The sequence below is a fragment of the Carassius gibelio genome, chromosome A9 (assembly GCF_023724105.1).
Source record: "Carassius gibelio isolate Cgi1373 ecotype wild population from Czech Republic chromosome A9, carGib1.2-hapl.c, whole genome shotgun sequence".
In the NCBI taxonomy this organism is placed as follows: Eukaryota; Metazoa; Chordata; class Actinopteri; order Cypriniformes; family Cyprinidae; genus Carassius; species Carassius gibelio.
In genome coordinates, this window is record NC_068379.1 from 9,706,269 (window position 1) to 9,730,542 (window position 24,274).

A 24,274-nucleotide genomic window follows, 5' to 3' on the forward strand; every position below is an offset into this window, starting at 1 on the left:
TGAACAGATCTTCAGGCCAATATTCCACCGGGTGTGGCAGAATGGCTCTATAGTGCCACCTATACACTTTCAACGGAGTGCGCCTCGAGCTATGTTTCACGTACATGTACAAAAATTGGTACACACATGTAACACTCCAATACCTACAAAAAAGTCTCTTGGTACGAAATCCGGATCCCAACAGGAAGTCGGTTATTTTGAATTTTCCCTTCAAAATTGCTGTTGTTTTTGCCATTTTCAGGGGTTGTACTTTAACGAACTCCTCCTAGAGATTTATTCAGATCAACATCAAACTTGGTCAGTGTAATCTAAAGCCCTTTGCGATAATAAATTGCGAAGGACTTGAGGTTTCGTTAAAGGGCGGGTCCATGGCGGCCTGAAAACTTTCGATGTTTCGCCATGAAAAAGGAAGTTGCTGTAACTCAGACATACAATGTCCAATCTGCCCCAAACTTCACATGTTGGATAAGACTCTTTTGACATGAACAGATCTACATGCCAATATTCAGTTATAGTCATAGCGCCACCTATTGGCAACAGGAAGTTACATATTTTACACTGCGACAAACTACTCCTAGAAATTTTATGACATCAATGTCTTTTTTGTGGTCAGTCTAATCTAAAGACCTGTGTGATGTTTAGTTGTGAATATCTTGAGTTTTTGTTAAAAAGTGTGTCCATGGCGCCGTGATGAAGTTCAATGTCTCGCCATGGGAATAAAACATGTTATAACTCAGGCATAAAATGTCCGATCTTGCCCAAACTTCACTTGTGTGATAAGGGTCCTGGCCTGAACAGATCTGAAGGCCAATATTCCATCGAGTGTGGCAAAATGGCTCAATAGCGCCACCTATACACTTTCAACGGAGTGCGTATACACTTTAAACGGAGTGCGCCTTGAGCTATGTTTCACGTACATGTACAAAAATCGGTATACACATGTAACACACCAATACCTACAAAAAAGTCTCTTGGTACGAAATCCGAATCCCAACAGGAAGTCGGTTATTTAGAATTTTCTCTGCAAAATTGGCGTTGTTTTTGCCATTTTCAGGGGTTGTACTTTAACGAATTCCTCCTAGAGATTTATTCAGATCAACACCAAACCTGGTCAGTGTAATCTTAAGCCCTTTGCGATGTTAAATTGCGAAGATCTTTAGATTTCGTTAAAGGGCGTGTCCATGGCGGCCTGACAAATTTCGATGTTTCGCCATGAAAAAGGAAGTTGCTGTAACTCAGACATACAATGTCCAATCTGCCCCAAACTTCACATGTTAGATAAAACTTCTGCCCTTAACAGATCTACATGCCCACATTCACTTATAGTCATAGCGCCACCTATTGGCAACAGGAAGTGACATGTTTTACGCTGCGACAAACTACTCCTATACATTTTTTGAGATTAACATATATTTTGTGGTCAGTCTAATCTAAAGGCCTGTGCAATGTTAACTTTTGGAGATCTTGAGTTTTTGTTAAAGTGTGTTTCCATGGCGCCATGACAAAATTTGATGTCTTGCCACAGCAAGAGGAGTTGTTGTAACTCAAGCATAAAATGTTCAATCTTCCCCAAACTTCACATGTTTGATAAGAGTCCTGGCCTGAACACATCTGAAGGCCAATATTCCATTATAATGATAGCGCCACCTGCTGGCAACGGTAAGATTGGCACATATATGGGATATACTTTGATATATTCAACTTATATTTAGGACATTAAATGCATATTTCTCAACGTTCACCTTTTTACTAAAACCACACGATGGCGGTGAGCCCGGGTGCGAGGGCCCGTTCATCGCTGCTTGCAGCTTTAATATCTGCTTTGTTTTTAGGGCCCGAGCACCGAGGTGCGAGGACCCTCTTGTATCTGCTTTGTTTTTTATTATTCTTCTTCTTCTTCTTCTTCTTCTTCTTCTCCCGAATGAATCGCATTTTTGAGGGCTTTAACCTGCTCAAAAAGTCATGAAACTTTGCACACTCGTCAAACCTGGTGAAAATTTTCGTCTGATATAGGATTCAGAAGAGGGTGTGGCAAAATGGCTCGACAGCGCCACCTATACCAAGAAAATCAACAGCCTTCCAGCTATGTTTCACGTACATGCACGAAAATTGGCACACATATGTAACACACCAATACCTACAAAAAAGACTCTTGGAGCGAAATTCTAAACCCAACAGGAAGTCGGTTATTTTTAATATTATGAGCATATTTTGTGTAATTTTGGTCATTTCCATGTGTTGTATTTTAACGAACTCCTCCTAGAGAGTTCTTCAAATCAACACCAAATTTGGTATGCCTAATCTAAAGGCCTTTGCGATGTTAAATTGCGAAGATCCTGACTTTTCGTTGAAGGGCGTGTCCGTGGCGGCCTGGCGAATTTCGATGATTCGCCATGAAAAATGAAGTTGCTATAACTCACACATACAATGACCAATCTGCCCCAAACTTCACATGTTTGATGAGACTCCGAACCTGAACAGATTGACATGCCCATATTCAGTTATAGTCATAGCGCCACCTATTGGCAACAGGAAGTGACATATTTTACGCTGCGACGAACTACTCCTAGAAATTGTATGACATCAATGTCTTTTTTGTGGTCAGTCTAATCTAAAGGCCTGTGCGATGTTCAGTTGTGAAGATCTTGAGCTTTCGTTAAAAGGCTTGTTTATGGCGCCGCGACGAAGTTCTATGTCTCGCCATGCGAATAAAAGATGTTATAACTCAGGCATAAGATGTCCGATCTTCCCCAAACTTCACATGTGTGATAAGAGTCCTGGCCTGAACAGATCTTCAGGCCAATATTCCACCGGGTGTGGCAGAATGGCTCTATAGCGCCACCTATACACTTTCAACGGAGTGCGCCTCGAGCTATGTTTCACGTACATGTACAAAAATTGGTACACACATGTAACACTCCAATACCTACAAAAAAAGTCTCTTGGTACGAAATCCGGATCCCAACAGGAAGTCGGTTATTTTGAATTTTCCCTTCAAAATTGCTGTTGTTTTTGCCATTTTCAGGGGTTGTACTTTAACGAACTCCTCCTAGAGATTTATTCAGATCAATACCAAACTTGGTCAGTGTAATCTAAAGCCCTTTGCGATAATAAATTGCGAAGGACTTGAGGTTTCGTTAAAGGGCGGGTCCATGGCGGCCTGACAAATTTCGATGTTTCGCCATGAAAAAGGAAGTTGCTGTAACTCAGACATACAATGTCCAATCTGCCCCAAACTTCACATGTTGGATAAGACTCTTGACCTGAACAGATCTACATGCCAATATTCAGTTATAGTCATAGCGCCACCTATTGGCAACAGGAAGTTACATATTTTACACTGCGACAAACTACTCCTAGAAATTTTATGACATCAATGTCTTTTTTGTGGTCAGTCTAATCTAAAGACCTGTGTGATGTTTAGTTGTGAATATCTTGAGTTTTTGTTAAAAGGTGTGTCCATGGCGCCGTGATGAAGTTCAATGTCTCGCCATGGGAATAAAAGATGTTATAACTCAGGCATAAAATGTCCGATCTTGCCCAAACTTCACTTGTGTAATAAGGGTCCTGGCCTGGACAGATCTGAAGGCCAATATTCCATCGAGTGTGGCAAAATGGCTCAATAGCGCCACCTATAAACTTTCAACGGAGTGCGTATACACTTTAAACGGAGTGCGCCTTGAGCTATGTTTCACGTACATGTACAAAAATCGGTACACACATGTAACACACCAATATCTACGAAAAAGTCTCTTGGTACGAAGTCCGAATCCCAACAGGAAGTCAGTTATTTGGAATTTTCTCTGCAAAATTAGTGTTGTTTTGGCCATTTTCAGGGGTTGTACTTTAACGAACTCCTCCTAGATATTTATTCAGATCAACACCAAACTTGGTCAGTGTAATCTAAAGCCTTTTGCGATCTTAAATTGCGAAGATCTTGAGGTTTCGTTAAAGGGCGTGTCCATGGCGGCCTGACAAATTTCATTGTTTCGCCATGAAATAGGATGTTGTTGTAACTCAGGCATAAAATGTCCAATCCTCCCCAAACCTCACATGTTCGATAAAAGTCCTGCCCTGAACACATCTGAAGGCCAATTTTCCATTATAATGATAGCGCCACCTGCTGGCAACAGGAAGATTGGCACATATATGGAATAAACATTGATATATTCTACTTATATTTATGATTTTAAACGCATATTTCTCACCGTTCACCTATTAACTAAAGCCACTCGCTGCCGGTGAGCCCGGGTGCGAGGGCCCGTTCATCGCTGCTTGCAGCTTTAATTAGGGCCCGAGCACCGATGGTGTGAGGACCCTCTTGGAATTGCTCCGTTTATTATTATTATTATTATTATTCTTCTTCTCTAAGATGAATCGCATTTTTGAGGGCCTAAACATACTCGAAAAGTCATGAAACTTTGCACACACCTCAGAACTGGCGAAAATGTACGTCTGATATGGGTTTCAGAAGTGGGTGTGGCAAAATGGCTCAACAGCGCCACCTATACACGTTCAACGGTGTGCGCCTCGAGCTACGTTTCATGTACATGTATGAAAATCGGTATACACATGTAACTCTCCAATACCTACAAAAAAGCCTCTTGGAGCAAAATCCGAAACCCAACAGGAAGTCGGTTATTTCTAATATTATGAGCAAATTTTGTGTCATTTTTGTCAATTCCATGCGTTGTATTTTAACGAACTCCTCCTAGAGATTAATTCAGATCAACACCAAATTTGGTATGCCTAATCTAAAGGCCTTTGCGATGTTAAATTGCGAAGCTTTTGAGTTTTCGTTGAAGGGCCTGTGTGTGGCGGCCTGGCGAATTTCAATGATTCGCCATGAAACAGGAAGTTGCTATAACTCAGACATACAATGACCAATCTGCCCCAAACTTCACATGTTTGATGAGACTCCTGTCCTGAACGGTTTGACATGACCATATTCAGTTATAGTCATAGCGCCACCTATTGGCAACAGGAAGTGACATATTTTACGCTGCGACAAACTACTCCTAGAAATTTTTGACATCAATGTCTTTTTTGTCGTCAGTCTAATCTAAAGGCCTGTACGATGTTAAATTGAGAAGATCTTGAGTTTTCGTTAAAGGGCGTGTCCATGGCGCCATGTCAAAGTTCGATGTCTCGCCATGGGAGTAGAAGTTGTTGTAACTCAGTCATAAAATATCAGATCTTGCCCAAACTTCAAATGTTTGATAAGAGTACTGACCTGAACACATCTGGAGGCTAATATTCCATTGGGTGTGGCAAAATGGCTCGATAGCGCCACCTCTACATTTTCAATGGAGTGCGCCTCGAGCTACATGTCATATACATGTACGAAAATCGGTAAACATATGTAACACACCAATAGCTACAAAAAAGTCTCTTGGTACGAAACCCGAATCCCAACAGGAAGTCGGTTATTTTTAATTTTCCCTGCAAAATTGGTGTTGTTTTTGGCATTTTCAGGGGTTGTATTTTAACGAACTCCTCCTAGAGATTTATTCAGATCAACACCAAACTTGGTCAGTGTAATCTAAAGCCCTTTGCCATGTTAAATTGCGAAGGAATTGAGGTTTCGTTAAAGGGCGGGTCCATGGCGGCCTGACAAATTTCGATGTTTCGCCATGAAAAAGGATGTTGCTGTAACTCAGACATACAATGTCCAATCTGCCCCAAACTTCACATTTTTGATAAGACTCTAAACCTGAACAGATCTACATGCCAATATTCAGTTATAGTCATAGCGCCACCTATTGGCAACTGGAAGTGACATATTTTACACTGTGACAAACTACTCCTAGAAATTTTATGACATCAATGTCTTTTTTGTGGTCAGTCTAATCTAAAGACCTGTGTGATGTTTAGTTGTGAAGACCTTGAGTTTTTGTTAAAAGGCATGTCCATGTCGCCATGACGAAGTTCGATGTCTCACCATGGGAATAAAAGATGTTATAACTCAGGCATAAAATGTCCGATCTTGCCCAAACTTCACATGTGTGATAAGGGTCCTGTCTTGAACACATCTGAAGGCCAATATTCCATTATAACAATAGCGCCACCTGCTGGCAAAAGGAAGATTGGCACACATATGGAATAAACTTTGATATATTGCACTTATATTTATGAGTTTAAATGCATATTTCTCAACGTTCACCTTTTTACTAAAGCCACACGATGGCGGTGAGCCCGGGTGCGAGGGCCCGTTCATCGCTGCTTGCAGCTTTAATTTATTATTATTCTTCTTCTTCTTCTTCTTCTTCTTCTCCCGAATGAATCGCATTTTTGAGGGCTTTAACATGCTCAAAAAGTCATGAAACTTTGCACACTCGTCAAACCTGGTGAAAATTTTCGTCTGATATAGGATTCAGAAGAGGGTGTGGCAAAATGGCTCGACAGCGCCACCTATACCAAGAAAATCAACAGCCTTCCAGCTATGTTTCACGTACATGCACGAAAATTGGCACACATATGTAACACACCAATACCTACAAAAAAGACTCTTGGAGCGAAATTCTAAACCCAACAGGAAGTCGGTTATTTTTAATATTATGAGCATATTTTGTGTAATTTTGGTCATTTCCATGTGTTGTATTTTAACGAACTCCTCCTAGAGAGTTCTTCAAATCAACACCAAATTTGGTATGCCTAATCTAAAGGCCTTTGCGATGTTAAATTGCGAAGATCCTGACTTTTCGTTGAAGGGCGTGTCCGTGGCGGCCTGGCGAATTTCGATGATTCGCCATGAAAAATGAAGTTGCTATAACTCACACATACAATGACCAATCTGCCCCAAACTTCACATGTTTGATGAGACTCCGAACCTGAACAGATTGACATGCCCATATTCAGTTATAGTCATAGCGCCACCTATTGGCAACAGGAAGTGACATATTTTATGCTGCGACGAACTACTCCTAGAAATTTTATGACATCAATGTCTTTTTTGTGGTCAGTCTAATCTAAAGGCCTGTGCGATGTTCAGTTGTGAAGATCTTGAGTTTTCGTTAAAAGGCTTGTTCATGGCGCCGCGACGAAGTTCGATGTCTCGCCATGCGAATAAAAGATGTTATAACTCAGGCATAAAATGTCCGATCTTCCCCAAACTTCACATGTGTGATAAGAGTCCTGGCCTGAACAGATCTGCAGGCCAATATTCCACCGGGTGTGGCAGAATGGCTCTATAGCGCCACCTATACACTTTCAACGGAGTGCGCCTCGAGCTATGTTTCACGTACATGTACAAAAATTGGTACACACATGTAACACTCCAATACCTACAAAAAAGTCTCTTGGTACGAAATCCGGATCCCAACAGGAAGTCGGTTATTTTGAATTTTCCCTTCAAAATTGCTGTTATTTTTGCCATTTTCAGGGGTTGTACTTTAACGAACTCCTCCTAGAGATTTATTCAGATCAACATCAAACTTGGTCAGTGTAATCTAAAGCCCTTTGCGATAATAAATTGCGAAGGACTTGAGGTTTCGTTAAAGGGCGGGTCCATGGCGGCCTGAAAAATTTCGATGTTTCGCCATGAAAAAGGAAGTTGCTGTAACTCAGACATACAATGTCCAATCTGCCCCAAACTTCACATGTTGGATAAGACTCTTGATCTGAACAGATCTACATGCCAATATTCAGTTATAGTCATAGCGCCACCTATTGGCAACAGGAAGTTACATATTTTACACTGCGACAAACTACTCCTAGAAATGTTATGACATCAATGTCTTTTTTGTGGTCAGTCTAATCTAAAGACCTGTGTGATGTTTAGTTGTGAATATCTTGAGTTTTTGTTAAAAGGTGTGTCCATGGCGCCGTGATGAAGTTCAATGTCTCGCCATGGGAATAAAAGATGTTATAACTCAGGCATAAAATGTCCGATCTTGCCCAAACTTCACTTGTGTGATAAGGGTCCTGGCCTGAACAGATCTGAAGGCCAATATTCCATCGAGTGTGGCAAAATGGCTCAATAGCGCCACCTATACACTTTCAACGGAGTGCGTATACACTTTAAACGGAGTGCGCCTTGAGCTATGTTTCACGTACATGTACAAGAATCGGTACACACATGTAACACACCAATATCTACGAAAAAGTCTCTTGGTACGAAGTCCGAATCCCAACAGGAAGTCAGTTATTTGGAATTTTCTCTGCAAAATTAGTGTTGTTTTGGCCATTTTCAGGGGTTGTACTTTAACGAACTCCTCCTAGATATTTATTCAGATCAACACCAAACTTGGTCAGTGTAATCTAAAGCCTTTTGCGATCTTAAATTGCGAGGATCTTGAGGTTTCGTTAAAGGGCGTGTCCATGGCGGCCTGACAAATTTCATTGTTTCGCCATGAAATAGGATGTTGTTGTAACTCAGGCATAAAGTGTCCAATCCTCCCCAAACCTCACATGTTCGATAAAAGTCCTGCCCTGAACACATCTGAAGGCCAATATTCCATTATAATGATAGCGCCACCTGCTGGCAACAGGAAGATTGGCACATATATGGAATAAACATTGATATATTCTACTTATATTTATGAGTTTAAACGCATATTTCTTACCGTTCACCTATTAACTAAAGCCACTCGCTGCCGGTGAGCCCGGGTGCGAGGGCCCGTTCATCGCTGCTTGCAGCTTTAATTTACATTGAAACAACACTGACTGTAATGTTTTAGTATGATCACTTGATATGATGGTTTGGCTATATCTGAGATCCACAACGGTACAAGGATGCCTTGCAAGGGATTTCAAACCTGTCCGGGTGGACCCCCTTTTATCAGACACACCCAATTCAGATCTTGCAGTCTCTATACTAATGAGCTGAGTTAAATCAGGTGTGTTAGATAAGGGAGACATACAAAATATATGTATGTATGTATGTATGTATGTATGTATGTGTGTATATATATATATATATATATATATATATATATATATATATATATATATATATATATATATATATGGTTGATCTAGTGTTTGTTTAAATAATATTCTTTTCAATAAATATAGTTCTTTTTTTCTGCATGAAAATGTCAAATGTTAAAATGTATCTGTTGTGTTGCAATGTTGCCTTGAGGCAAAAAACTTTAAATTAATAAATACATTTAAAAATTCTGAAAATGTTTATTGATATTGTTATAGTGTCAAATTTTAAGCAGGAAAAAAAATCACAAATATGTTTGTTTTTTTTTCTTTGATATCATATTACATACAAAAAAATGTTTTTATTGTCTTTTTACAATAGCATTCGTTTTTGTTTTTTTACTTCTCATTACTATTTACTTTTTATTTATATTATCTAAGCTCCCATATTAAATAAATAAATACAATTTCACCTGAACTTAGTCATCTTTTTGTTTCTCCTCTCTAGTTGTGTGTACACCTTTTTTTCCAGAGGAACAAACAAACAAGGCAGTCAGGTAGCCTATTGCCTACTACTGCAACAAAACAGGTTAGACCAGACTCGATCTCACTACAAGTCTTTTTGCAGTCTTTTAAATGACTACACAGATGTAAATATCTTAAAATGTCCCACTTTATCTTCTGTAAAAAAAATGTTTGTGGCAGTGCCATGGTACAGTTAATGTGTCAATTCAATTTTTCAATTCAAGTTTATTTGTATAGCGCTTTTTACAATACAAATCGTTACAAAGCAACTTTACAGAAAATTATGTTTCTACAATATTTAGTAGTAGCTAGTAGTTTGTGCACATTTGACAGGATTTTAGAAAAAATAAAAAATAATAATAATGCAAGACGTAGTCAGCTAGACGATGAACTATCAATATTATTAATTAATAGTTATTATTATTATATGATGCAGTCACACGTGTAGCAATAATTGTTAGTTCTGTTTGTTGATTCAGGGTTAGCATCATCTGAGGTCCTCTGAGGCTCAGCATCATCTCTTCTCATGTGTTCTGGATCCAGACTGGAGCTTGTAAATCCCGTGGCAAAACATAGAAACAAAATAGAGACATAATTAGCATAGCTGCTGATCCAACAAAGAAAAATTAGTTTAACCCAAGCTAATGAATAAAAATGCACCTTTGATCAGATGCAACTACACTCACAATTTAAAAGATACATTATTCGTATGCTTGGCGAATGAGATGCGTTTTTAAATGATTTAAACAGAGAGAGTGTGTCTGAACCCCGAACATTATCAGGAAGGCTATTCCAGAGTTTGGGAGCCAAATGTGAGAAAGCTCTACCTCCTTTAGTGGACTTTGCAATCCTAGGAACTACCAAAAGTCCAGCGTTTTGTGACCTTAGGGTGTGTGATGGGTTGTAGCGTGGTAGAAGGCTAGTTAGGTACGCAGGAGCTAAACCATTTAGGGCCTTATATGTAAGTAATGATAATTTGTAACTGATACGGAACTTAATAGGTAGCCAGTGCAGAGACTGTAAAATTGGGGTAATATGATCATATTTTCTTGACCTCGTAAGGACTCTAGCTGCTGCATTTTGGACTACCTGTAGCTTGTTTATTGACGAAGCAGGACAACCACCTAGAAGTGCATTACAATAGTCCAGTCTAGAGGTCATGAATGCTTGAACTAGCTTTTCTGCATCAGAAACAGATAACATGTTTCATAGCTTGGCAATGTTTCTAAGATGGAAGAATGCAGTTTTTGTAACATTGGAAATATGATTTTCAAAAGACAAATTGCTGTCTAATATAACACCCAGATTTCTGACTGTAGAGGTAGTAACAGTACATCCGTCTAGTTGCAGATTGTAATCTACAAGATTCTGTGTAGTGTTTTTTGGTCCAATAATTAATATCTCTGTCTTATCCGAATTTAATTGTAGAAAATTATTTGTCATCTAATCTTTTACATTTTTAACACACTCTGTTAGCTTAGATAATTGGGAAGTTTCATCTGGTCTCGTTGAGATATATAGCTGAGTATCATCAGCATAACAGTGGAAGCTAATTCCGTATTTTCTAATAATATTACCAAGGGGCAACATCTATATCGAAAATAGAAGGGAACCTAGGACGGATCCTTGTGGCACTCCATATTTTACTGATGATAAATGAGATGACACCCCATTTAAGTATACAAAATGGTAGCGATCGGACAGGTAGGATCTAAACCATCTTAGAGCCTGCCCTTGAATACCTGTATAGTTTTGTAATCTATCTATGAGTATGTCATGATCTATGGTGTCGAACGCAGCACTAAGATCAAGTAAGACTAGAAATGAGATGCAGCCTTGATCTGACGCAAAGAGCAGGTCATTTGTAATTTTAACAAGTGCAGTTTCTGTGCTATGGTGGGGCCTAAAACCTATCGCAAGTGTTTCAGTGTGTATCGCAAGTGTTTCAGTGTGTATCGCAAGTGTTTCAGTGTGTATCACAAGTTTTCAATGGGTTTCGCCTCAAACAGCCTCCATATTTTTTTAGTTCGGTATGCCCTTCTGTGGATACATTTAGCTTTGGCAAACTCTATGTCTTGCACTGACTGCATTTACTAAAAAGTTTTTGTGCACTAAAATTATTTATTTACAGCAGTCGTGAGTGGAATGAACATCATCTGTAAATCCCATAGGCAGTGGTAAATCCAGGTGATCCACAATCAAATCCCGTTTTTTATTATCGCGATAGCTTCAGTAACACAACCACAGCGACACAAATTAGTTTCATTTTAGTTCTGTGTTTCATTTCCTGCTTCTTTTGTGGGTTCTATGCTATGCATGTTGTTTAAAACTGATTCCATTTTTAGCTGCGTTAACATACATCATGTCTCTGTTTCTAATTTGTTTCCGATTTCTTAATATTTCAGAAAGTCACCTCAGTTTTAGAATGAGGAGTCACTCTTTCAGCGCTGAACTGAGCGTGAACTGAAAAGACTTGGAAAGACTTTATAGCATTAAAATAATGAGGTTGAAGAAGTATTTAAGAGGCAATGGGAGAGTCCTTGCTTTTGTATTTATCGCATCTGTAATTTGGCTCTTTTTTGACATCGCAGCACTGCGAATCTCCATGAATGAAGCGAATCAGGATCTCAAAGAGAGAGAGATTGTACTAAAACAGGGAAGGAGGAAAGACAATGTAGAGCATGTGCTCAAAAATCCACGGCAAAAAGTAAACAAGAGGGATTTTTTTTTTAAATAGCAACCGGTTTGAAAGGAAAATTGATCAGGTTTACAGAAAGTGGCCAAAGGTGAGGCCAGAAAATCAAACCAAAGTTAATCTAATTGTGAACTCAAATGTGAAAGGAACCATTATTAGCATCCCTGAAAAATTAAATCAGTCAAAAACTGTTGTTATTTATGGCAATGTGAACAATATCACTGCAAAGATAAACAAAATAAAAGCTGCTGTTAATGGACAGAAGCAAATCTACATGTTAGGGCACATTTACTTACTAAAGCACTGCCTGCTGTCCATGATAAAATCCACCCTTCTGTACTCAAAGAAGAGATTGTAAAAAAGGACATCACATTAATGACACACTAGCGATGTTGCAAAATGAAGTACATGCAGATGTGAGTTTACAAAAGAACTTGAGTAATGAATTGCTTAAACCGGTAGACAGTGACGAAGTGAATAACATTCTTGACTATACAGTGAAACATGTACTTTCAACAAAACAAAACCAGACATTATTAAAAATCTAAGTGAACTGAAGGACCCAGCTCGAAACCCAGCAGAGGAGGCAGTACGAGTACTGCACTCTACAAGTGTGCAGGTGAGGAGGTCAGGAGGGCATCATAAGGTTATGGCCCTAGATGTGACAGACAGGCCCCAGAGATCCAAGGGCTGTGGGACAGTTTGGACAGCTTGCAAGTGTTCCCAGAGATAAAGAACTAGACAGTCGTAGATGCTGGAGTGAAGGATTTTTTAATGTATTCCTGAGTGAACAGATACCAATAGACAGAGCGATCCCAGACACCAGACCTCAAATGTGAGTGTGAACCATAGATTCATTTTTTTTTTATTTGTAGTCCTGCAGGTCATGGCACATTTTATGTTATGGCAAGAACATGTAACAATGAAACAGTATATGTGTAACAGCTTCTTATCCTGTGTTGTTTAGATGTTCAGAAAACCTTGTGCATGATGACCTGCCCAGTACCAGTGTGATCTTCTGTTATGTGGATGAGGTCTGGTCCACTCTGCTGCGCTCCGTGCACAGTGTGCTCAACAGGTCTCCTTCACACCTGCTGAAAGAGATTATTCTGGTGGATGACTGCAGCACCAAAGGTTTAAGGAATTTGCTCACATTTTAATTTTTTTTTTTTTTAACTCAAGTTAATTGACAGGAATTACATCTAATAGTTAAAAGCTTTACACATAGTATTGAAATCCATTTTGGTTGATCCAAACTTACAAGAGAGCAGCACTAAATACAGTGGTAAAAATGGTCCAAAACAAGCTCATGTATCACATACATCCATACAGTAGGTAGTTAATTCTAAGGTACTACTTTGTTCGTTTGAATTTCTGAAAAGTAAATATTTTTCAAACTGTACACTTGCTTAATCTGTGACAAAACATCTCAAGTCCTAAAATATATCATAAAAATGTAAGTGTAAATGACATTCATTCTTCAAGAGAATGTTGGTATAATATGTGATTGGGGGACTTTGAAATTCACATTATACGCAATCTTGCATTCAGACACAGCTAAATCAAGTCAAATATAGTTTGACACATTATGTAGAATGCTGTTAGCATGGTAAAGAAAGCACCCCTGATACTAAATGTGAAAACTGAAGAAAAAGATTTTGAGTAAATCTGTGTGGTTGTTGTAGCAACAATTAGTTGTTGTAAGAATGAATTGTACACCAAATACAGTACATAAAAAAAAAGGTGTTTCTTGATTTTTTTGCTGTACATTTCTTTCGAAAGGAAAGTTAAAACATCTGAACAGGAGTATATATATATATATATTATTTATTTTTATTTTTTTTTTTTTTTTTTTTTTATGGTGGGAAAAGGTCATTCAAGTCAAATTTACATTTAGCAGATGCTTTTATCCATAGCGATCTTACAAATGTGAACAATAGAAGCAGTCAGGTCAACAAGAGAACAACAACAGTATACAAGTGCCATGACAAGTCTCAGTTAGTCTAGGATAGAACACATAGCCAGGTTTTTTTTTTTTTTTTTAATAAATGAAAAGAAAAAGTGCTAGTATTAGTTGGTTAAGTGCTGTCGAAAAAGATGAGTCTTTAGATGTTTCTTGAAAATGAGTAAAGTCTCAGCTGTACGAATTGAGATTGGGAGTTCATTCCACCAGCTGGGCACAGTCCAGGAAAAGGTCTGTGAGAGTGATTTTGAACTTCTTTGGGTTGGCACCACAAGGCGTCGTTCACTTGCAGAGCGCGATCTTCTGGAGGGCACATAAGATTTAAGCAGTGAGTTTAGGTATGTTGGTGCCGTGCCAGTGGTTGTCTTGTACACAAGCATCAGTACCTTGATTTTGATACGAGCAGCTACTGGTAGCCAGTGTAACCTGATGAGGAGTGGAGTAACGTGAGCTTTTTTTGTCTCATTGAAGACAACCCTTGCTACTGCATTCTGGATCAATTGCACAGTAAATGCAGGCTTGACAGTACATGTAGGAAGGCCCGCCAGGAGAGCATTACAATAGTCCAGTCTGGAGAGAACAAGAGCTTGGACAAGAAGTTGGGTGGCTTGCTCTGACAGGAAGGGTCTAATCTTCCTAATGTTGTATAAGGCAAACCTGCAGGACCGGGTTGTTGTAGCAATGTGGTCTTTGGAGCTTAAATGATGATCCATAACAACTCCTAGGTTTCTGGCTGTCCTCGAAGGAGTAATGGTTGACGAACCCAGCTGTATAGAGAAGTTGTGATGAAGCAATGGGTTAGCTGGAATCACCAGGAGTTCTGTCTTCGTAAGGTTAAGCTGAAGGTGATGGTCATTCATCCAGCTAGAAATGTCACTCAGACAGGCTGAAATGTGAGCAGGTAGCGTCAGGTCATCTGGTTGAAATGAGAAGTAGAGTTGGGTGTCATCAGCATAGCAGTGGTAAGAAAAACCATGCTTCTGAATGACAGATCCTAATGACGTCATGTAGACAGAGAAGAGAAGTGGTCCAAGTACTGAGCTTTGAGGAACCCCAGTAGCAAGGTGTTGTGACTTAGAAACATCACCCCTCCAAGACACACTGAAGGATCTGTCAGAGAGGTAGGACTTAACCCACTGGAGTGCGATTCCAGAGATGCCCATCTTTCTGAGGGTGGACAGGAGAATCTGGTGATTAACGGTGTCAAAAGCAGCAGACAGGTCCAGTAAGATGAGTACTGAGGATTTTGAAGCTGCTCTTGTTAGTCGCAGGGCTTCAGTAACCGAGAGCAGAGCAGTCTCAGTTGAGTGGCCACTTTTGAAGCCAGATTGGTTGCTGTCCACAGGAGGTTGTTCTGTACAAGGAACATAGAAAGCTGGTTGAACACAGCTCGCTCAAGTGTCTTTGCAATGAATGGAAGAAGGGATACCGGTCTGTAGTTTTCAAGAAGCGCTGGATTTAGAGATGGTTTCTTTAGCAGTGGGCTTACCCGAGCCTGCTTGAATGCTGAGGGAAATGTTCCAGAGTGATGAGAGGAGTTGATAATGTGATTAAGCGAAGGTATGACTGAAGAAGAGATCGCTTGAAGGAGGTGAGTGGGGATCGGATCAAGTAGACAAGTAGTAGGATGATTGGACAGAAGTTTAGAAACGTCCATCTCTTAAGGTGTGGGGAGAAGGAGGAGAAAGAGTGTGTGTCGGTCATTGTGAAGTTGTCCTCAGTCTGTCGATGGAGGAGGTGGTGGTGGCGGATTAAGAAGAGAAGAGAAAGTCTTGAAGAGTGTCCGAGCGTCACAACAGCTGTTAATTTTGTTGTGGTAGTAGGATGTTTTAGCCGTGAAGACATTTGCAGAGAAGGAAGAGAGGAGAGACTGATACACACTGAGGTCGGTAGAGTTTCTTTATTTCTGCCATTTCCTCTCTGCAGCCCTGAGTTTAGAGCGATGTTCACGGAGAACCTCGGACAGCCAGGGGCCAGATGGGGCAGTGCGTGCTGGTCTAGACAACAGTGAGCAAAAGTTGTCCAAGCAAGATGTTAAAGTGGAGCAAAGAGTGTCCGTAGCGCTGTTCGTGTCTGAAAACTGTTAGAGTGCAGGAAGCGAGGATGAAACCACAGAAGATAGGCGAGATGGAGAGAGTGAGCGTAGGTTCCTGCGTTTGAGTGTGAGCCGCTTCAGGAGTAAGTGCTAGGTTAGCAGTAATGAGGAAGTGGTCTGAGGTGTGCAGTGGAGCAACTGAAGAGTTTTCCACAGAGCAACAGCACGTGTAGATGAGGTCCAGTTGGTTGCCTGATTTGTGAATGAAGTTAAATGTTATTATATTTTGATCTTAATATTGAAAAGGTTTTTTTAAGCATTTTTCTTTAAAATTGTCATAAAATAGAGAAAAGTACCTACAATTTGAAGAATTTTTTTAAGCTGTTAGTCCTGGGTCTCATTTTTGTTTCTCTATGAGGAATCTTATTTCTGTTTCTCCTCTAGACTACCTGATGGAACAGTTGGATGTTTATATGTCTCAGTTCCCTAAAGTACGAATCATCCGTCTAAAGGAGAGACAAGGCCTAATCAGAGCCAGGATAGCAGGGGCTGCCGCTGCTACAGGTACTGTACACTCACATTCAGTTCAATTAAGTTTAGCAGCAAATCTTCAGTCCATGGATTTGAGCTTAATTTAATCAGTTTGGAATACATTGAATGGACATTTCCATTATTCATACTATAAACAATGCATAATCGTTTTAGTGTTTGGATTTATTGGTTGTTTTAGCTGATGTTGTTTTATTTGCAGGTGAAGTATTGACATTCCTGGACTCTCACATTGAGTGTAATGTGGGGTGGCTAGAGCCACTGTTAGAAAGAATTTACCTGGACAGCAAAAACCGCTTTCTGTCCTGTTATTGAGGTCATCAGTAATAAGGACATGAGGTAAGGAAGTTTCTTCAGTAATGCAATTAAATAAATGTTGTGCTCCCTATTTTGTACAAGGCACAAAGTATACTATGGTGCTACTACATTACCTTAGCACATATCCATGTCCCTGTGAGACTCAATACCTCTTTCCAATGTACCATTCCTCCACTGCTGCACTGAACTGTTAAAATTCAAGCACTACAGTGTATTCATTTATTAATTTTTGTCCACGCAGTTACATGCTTGTTGATAACTTCCAAAGAGGAATTTTCAGATGGCCGCTGGTGTTTGGCTGGAGCGCGCTACCTAAGGAATATATTAGAAAGAACCAGGTCAAGGATTCAGACCCCATCAGGTTAACATCAACGAAATGGCATACTCAATATATACAGTACTCATTGCAAGTTGGCCGATCAGATTTGCTGTCTCTAGTTATTTAATGTATAACAAGTACATCTTTCAAATTCGTATCATAATGATGAGGTTTGTGGCCCAGACACCAAAATTATTTATTTATTTGTTAAGATTTGTTCTTTGATTAGTTTAGTTGTACTTTTTTACAGGTTACAAAGAAAATAGTTTCATATTTTATAGCGTTTTACTGAATCACCCGATTCACTACAAACATTCACAAGTTGTATTATCTTTCATTAAAATCTGTCTGTCAACAGAAAGAGATGTTAAACATTAAGTTTCCCCACAAATTACAGGAAATCAGATTATTATTTCCCCTTGATTTTGTCAACTGAGCTTGACTTATTAAGTTAAAAGAAAAACACCAAATCCTTACATCATTAGGGATCCAAGCATCAGTCTTCACTAAATTATGGACACCGCAGCTAGGGATGATGCTGGTGTGGCACAAGGGTCGGTGGAGACTGAAAATGTTACGTCACGGGGGAGCGACTTACAATAATAAATATAACCAGACTACGCCACAATGGGAATTTCAATATTTTAATCAAACCACCTTTTAAAAGGGCAAACACAGGTTCGGATCACCAATTATATACACGAGTCAGAGACAGAGGTAACAATATAAAAATAATCTTTTTATTGACAGTTAAAACCAATATTAAAATAGGCAATGGAGCATTTGGTTATTCAGCCCAATGGGCCACCAAGAGAAATTTAATACAACGGCAAAAGGCAAGGGGCTGGAGCTTACCACAGGACAGCGGCTGACCAGACCACACCACCTATAAGTGAATCACGGTGTGCACACACACACACACACTTGAAGACGCACCACAACACACTGTGAGAAATCACTGCACACTGTGACGGAGGTGCCACCACCTAAAATAAGCTGGTCCTCTGCCCTGGTGCCCAGACTATGCCAAGACAAAAATATGATATATATCAAATAAACAGTTTATTTAAAAACTAGGTTAATTAAACAAAAAAAGAAAAAAAAGAAATACTTTTGCAAATATAAAATCTGCAGTCGCCTCGCGGGGAGGTCACAGTAACAATATAAATGAATACAAAAGAAAATCAAAATTTAACAGATATCCAAATATATGGAATAAACACAGCCACTGGAGAAGAGCATGTGGCCAGAAAATAAATCACAATATAATCAAAAAAAGAAACCAAACAACAATATAAACCTACCACAGAAACAAACAAATAGATGGAAACAGAAACAAATCGAAAGAAATCGAGAAAAAAAGAATATTTGAAAACAAGAAAATAATATTAGAAACCCAAAGTATTATTTGGGGAAAAAAAGAAAATAATAATAAAAAAATAGTTTCTGGAAACAGGACAGCAATGCAAATGTGAAAGGACACGAGTGCCTCGAATGAAAAGCAGCTACTGGCTTCCCCAAACCTATACACAAAAACGAGACTCTGTTAGATTGGTTCTCTCTCATCCCAATACAGGAACAGATTAAAAATACCTTACCAATCGTCAAGGAGATTTTAATAACACACACGACAAGACTCTTACAGCCAAGGCCAGGGTAGGAATTAACAAAATTACAGCGACTGCATTGGGTCTCGATTGGTATCGATTACTTGTGGATTATTATGATACTTTTATCAGCTGTTTGAGTGAGGTATCACCTCTCATACTGACGGCACCCATTCACTGCAAAGGATCCATTAGTGAGCAAGTGATGAAATGCTAAAATCAAACTTATCTACATCTTGGAATACTTGAAGCTAATTACATTTTGAGCAAATGTACATTTTTGGCTGAATTACTGCTTTAACGTGTTTATCAAATTTAGTGGAAATCGATCACAAGGTTATTCCGTATGTGTTTTTGCAAATAACTCTGCAGCTATAATGGTTAAAATCTCAATTAAATCCCAATTCCTTCAGTGCCCTTGAATCGGTCATTCATGTATTTGTTTATTTACGTGTGAAGTTTTTCAACATTTTGAGTTAATAATAATATAATATTAATAATATAATATAAATAATAATATTTTTTCAAACAAAATTTGATATTCCCAATCTTGAGATGCCCCAGACAATCAAAACAATTTTGATAATTTGATAACAACTTTATATAAAGGTTAATTAGTTCATTTAAATTAAAACATTAACCAATATTAACTAACAATGAGCATCACATTACAGTATTTATTCTTCTTTGTTAACATTAATTAATAAAAGTACAAACTCAGGTCCAATAACTAATATGAACAGATGAATATTTGGATTTTAATATGTATTAGTAAATGTTGCAATTAATATGAACTGACATTAAAGCTGCAGTTGGTAACTTTTGACGCTCTAGCGGTTAATAAACATAACTGCTTGAGTCTTGCGGAAGAACATTGTAGCCGGAACTACTTCTCTCTGTTTATGTCTATGAAGAATCACAAAGGTACTGGGTTACTCCGCCGTGGTACCCCCGAAGCAATCTAAAATAGTCCGAATATAAACACTTATTATAGGTGCACCCTAGTGATTCAGGACAAGCTAAAAACACGGTTTGGAAAATGGATTCATGGTGTACTCGCTTATGTTCCTTCTTCTACATTTTGAACACAAACAAAGTTACGGACCACAGCTCTGATTGGTTATTTTTTACCGGGAGCGCATGACTTTCTGCAAATGGCAATAGGACCACTGGGAGGAGCCAGAGGAGCTTGATTTTTTTCACAGATTATCTGTCTCATATTCTACTGTCAGGACATAATGACAGGTTTAATAAATATGTAAAAAATATTTTTTTACAAAAGTTCCCTACAGCACCTTTAATAAATACTTTACAAGTATGTTTCATTGTTAATTCATGTTAACTGATGTGGTTAATTCATGTTAACAAATGGAACCTTTTTATATGTAAGTGTGCACATATGGACCAATATATAACTAGACATTCTGAGTACATGTTAAATTTCATGAATTTGCTCAGAAGATAACAGCAGTTCCTAAAATATCAACAATTTTATATCAATAGGAATGAAAGCGATCAAGGCCATTATACAAAACACTGTCCACCAGAGAGAGCCACAGGATAAATAATCCTTTTAGTTCTCGTAGATTAAAATCTGTGTAAATTGTTCAACAGGCTGACTATATGATACTGTTTATTCATGTTATTTTATTATAGTTTGATAGTTTAATATAGTCAATGTACCAAAAAAAAGAAAAGAAAAAGCTTACAGTGAAACAAAACAAAAAAATAAATAAATAATGTGAACAACTGATTCATTTGGAAAGATGAACAAGCCAGGGCCATGAGCACCATTGACTAATTTTTGCTGTACTCCATTATACGGTGTTATGTTTGTTGTTAGGCTTACCTTTTTTTTTTTTTTTTTTTTTAGTTAAACTTTTAGCCTGGTCTGCCCCAGTGTTAAAGACATGGAACAAACATGAATGGAACATAATTTGTGTGACTGTATAATTGATATTCATGTTTAAGCAGATACACACTAATAATTAATATATATATATATATATATATATATTTATAACTGTAGTTTAAGGTGACCGTGTATCGTAGTTTTTCTTTTCTTGCACAGATGTCCTGTTATGGCAGGGGGTCTTTTCTCAATAGACAAGAGCTATTTCTATGAGCTGGGGGCATATGACCCAGGCCTAGATGTCTGGGGTGGGGAAAACATGGAAATCTCTTTCAAGGTAAATAAGCCATATGTTCAGACATTTTCCCCCAGTTTTACAGACAAGGCTTAAGCCACAGAGTAAAATGTAAGTCTGAATTGTTTCAACTGAAAGAAACTTGCACCAATTGATGTTAAAATATATCACTGACTTTATTTTGTCAAAAGATGCACACCATTAATGTTTTTTATTTTTATTTTATTTTTTAAGGCATGTTAATAAAAAATGACTTAAATGTCCTAATTGAACTATGGCCTAACCCTGGTTTAGTCTAACCCATCTGTGAATAAAGTCCTTTGACTTTTAATGTACACACAGTATTAGGATGGTGTGTTCGAGTTAATGAGAGTCAAAAGCTGCTTCCCTTTAGTTAATAGAGCTTACATACATTTGGGACAAACAGAATAATGTCTCAGCTTTTTCTTAATAGTTTAGGGACCTTAAAAAAAATAAAAAAATAAATAAATAAAATATATATATATATATATATATATATATATATATATATATATATATATATATATATATATATATATATATATACATTTGATACGAGTCCTTTTTTGAACTTTTATTGAGCCATACTGAAATAATTGTTCCCTAATGGCAGCAGGTAATGTGTTATTTGCGCTGTAGATCTGGATGTGTGGTGGAGAGATTGAAATCATCCCCTGTTCACATGTCGGACATATCTTCCGTGGCAATAACCCTTACAAGTTCCCCAAAAACCGTGTGAATACGGTCGAAAGAAACTTGGCCAGGGTTGCAGAGGTGTGGCTGGATGAATATAAAGAGCTATTTTATGGCCATGGTTACCACCACCTGCTGGACAAAACTGAGATAGGAAATCTGACAGAACAGATTGAGCTGAGAAAAAAAAAAAAACTCAAGTGTAAAAGCTTTAAATGGTACTTGGAGAATGTCTACCCGGATCTGGACGCCCCTCTGGTCAAAGCAGAAGGACTGGTAGGTAAAATCCTTTATGCAACTATCACTTCAAAAATATACTGTATTCACTGAATACACCTAAAACTTCTGTTACTAATATTACAAACATACAAAGTGTTTTATTTTTTAATTTTTTTTTTTAGATTTTCAGTGTTGGAACCAAGAAATGTTTGGTATTTCACAGGGACATTTTATTTTTTGATAAATGTGATCTCCGTAATAAGGTAAATCCAAATCAAAGTTGTTGTTTTTTTTTTTTTTTTTTTTTTTTTGTATATTCTATTTTACTGTATAATCTTTCATTGCAAAGCAATAGTCCAGTTTCTGTTTTTTTCATTCCTCACAGAGTCTTACACTTCAGCTACACCTGGTTAAGGATGCTTCGACAGAACACTTCCTGTTTGGCTCCTCAGGAAAAAAAGATTATCATGGAACCATGTGAAAGCACTAAGCCACATCTCCGCTGGATACATAAGTCTAATGGTTTGGGAAGTACAGCGCAAAATCTAATCTCTAGGGATAGTACCATTGATAAGTTCATTAATAAATGGTGTGAATGGTGGGACAGGAGATATTAAATATTATCCCAATATAATTGTTCCAAATGTTTTAACAGAAATTGTATAAAGGACACTGAACTGACACTGTCAGCCCATACATAAAATCCTCTTTGCTTTTAGAAAATTTCATGTGAATTTCAGTATTGTTGAAGAATTGTTTTTGTCAAAAGCTGTTTTGTTTTAACAATGCATGTAGGCAGTAAGGTATGTGCATGCGGTTGTGCATAAGGTGGCAATAATAATTTTGTGAGCCTTTTAAAATTATCTGTATCTCTGCATTGATTACTCATAAATCTAGTTTGATCTTTGTTTTTTTACAATTATAGATAAATGCAATCTGACTACATTAATAACACATAAATTTACTTTTGTGTTATTTGCATTGAATATATTGATTAATGATTCACAATACAGGGTGAAGAAAGTAAGTGAAACCTTTGATTTAGTAAAATGCAGGTCCACCTTTAGCAGGAAAAGCTCCACATCTAAGTTTTGAAGACTTTTGACCAATTATTTTGGGGATTTCTGATTCAAATCTGTTTCAGTTTATTAATATTGGCATTGACAGAAAGATGCCTGGAGTGGAGTCTGCATCTTAATTTGACTCAACACCTCACCCAGACTGGACATGAAAAGGACTAACAGATTGATATATCTTTCTTGATTCTTTGGGTGGTGGTGCATGGCCATAACCTATTGGGGGATTGGCATGATATCTTTTTCCTTTTTTTTTTTTTTTTTTGGCAACAGTGGTTTTCTATTTCTTGTCTTGAACATCACTGGACAGCATTCTTCACTATCTTTATGATAGTAGACAAATGAAAAAAGTCCTCTGCAAATAGAGTTTTCAGGGCTTTTTTTTTTTTTTTAAAGCTAATTGGATCAAAGTAAGGTAGGGCTGGGAATAGATTCCAAAAAGAATCGATTCCTCTATTCAGAGGCATTGGGAATCAAGAGTGGCTGGCTTCACTTGACTTTTGGAGAAGTCAGACAAAAGTAAGTGAAACTCTTTGTTATGTTCTGTTATTGGTCACTGAATGAAGAAAAAAAAAAGTATATATATATATTTTTTTTTATTTACCTTTTTTTTCTTCAAATGTACATATATATGTGGTTTTATTAACAAAGTTCGAGAGGAGCACGATCAGATAATCATCTGTCACGTCCTCCCCCCAGTCTAGGGTCGGGGATTCCGGACAAAGTTAAAATAAAGAATTTAGACTAGGCCCGCCCCTCTCCTGTCCCAGCTGACACAAACACAACGGAGCGGGATTATACTTAAGAGAGAAACGTTTTAATTCACAAAGTAACATAACAGGAAGCGTGAATCTTCAGGAGGGGTTATAGCCAAAATAACAAACAAAAGAGGAACTAAGACATGATTAAACATTAACTTACCTAACAAAACCAAAACCCAAAACAAAATACATCAGTCTCCCCTTTACTCCTTAGCTGTCCAAAAACAGGAGAAAACAAGGGATCATAAAACAAATGGCATCCTCCTCCCTACGGCTTCCAAAACAAACAAAAGATTACTTTAAAGCAAACATAAGAACAAAGAACTCTCACTCGAACGGCAACCACTTAACAGCTACCATCAGGACAACCAGTGTGATGAATGTCTGGGGCAGGAGACGGCGGGCAGAACAGCAGCGGCCAATACCGTGGAGCTCTGCAACGCGCATACACAGCGAGCTCACAACGCCGAACCAACCA

At 38.1% G+C, this 24,274-nt stretch overlaps 2 protein-coding genes across 2 annotated transcripts in view; both read left to right on the forward strand.

The window, feature by feature from the left end:
• Positions 1-24,274, forward strand: part of LOC128020216 (uncharacterized) — a 426,958-nt gene that overhangs the window by 288,488 nt on the left and 114,196 nt on the right. The gene's annotated exons all lie outside the window — the stretch shown is intronic.
• LOC128019336 (polypeptide N-acetylgalactosaminyltransferase 5-like) lies at positions 12,488-22,440 on the forward strand. The gene is given in 12 exon segments (XM_052605317.1): positions 12,488-12,504; positions 12,587-12,758; positions 12,760-12,923; positions 13,056-13,222; positions 16,531-16,650; positions 16,838-16,929; positions 16,931-16,974; positions 17,195-17,314; positions 20,951-21,068; positions 21,687-22,016; positions 22,142-22,222; positions 22,345-22,440. Coding segments are annotated over 12 exon segments (1,521 nt in total).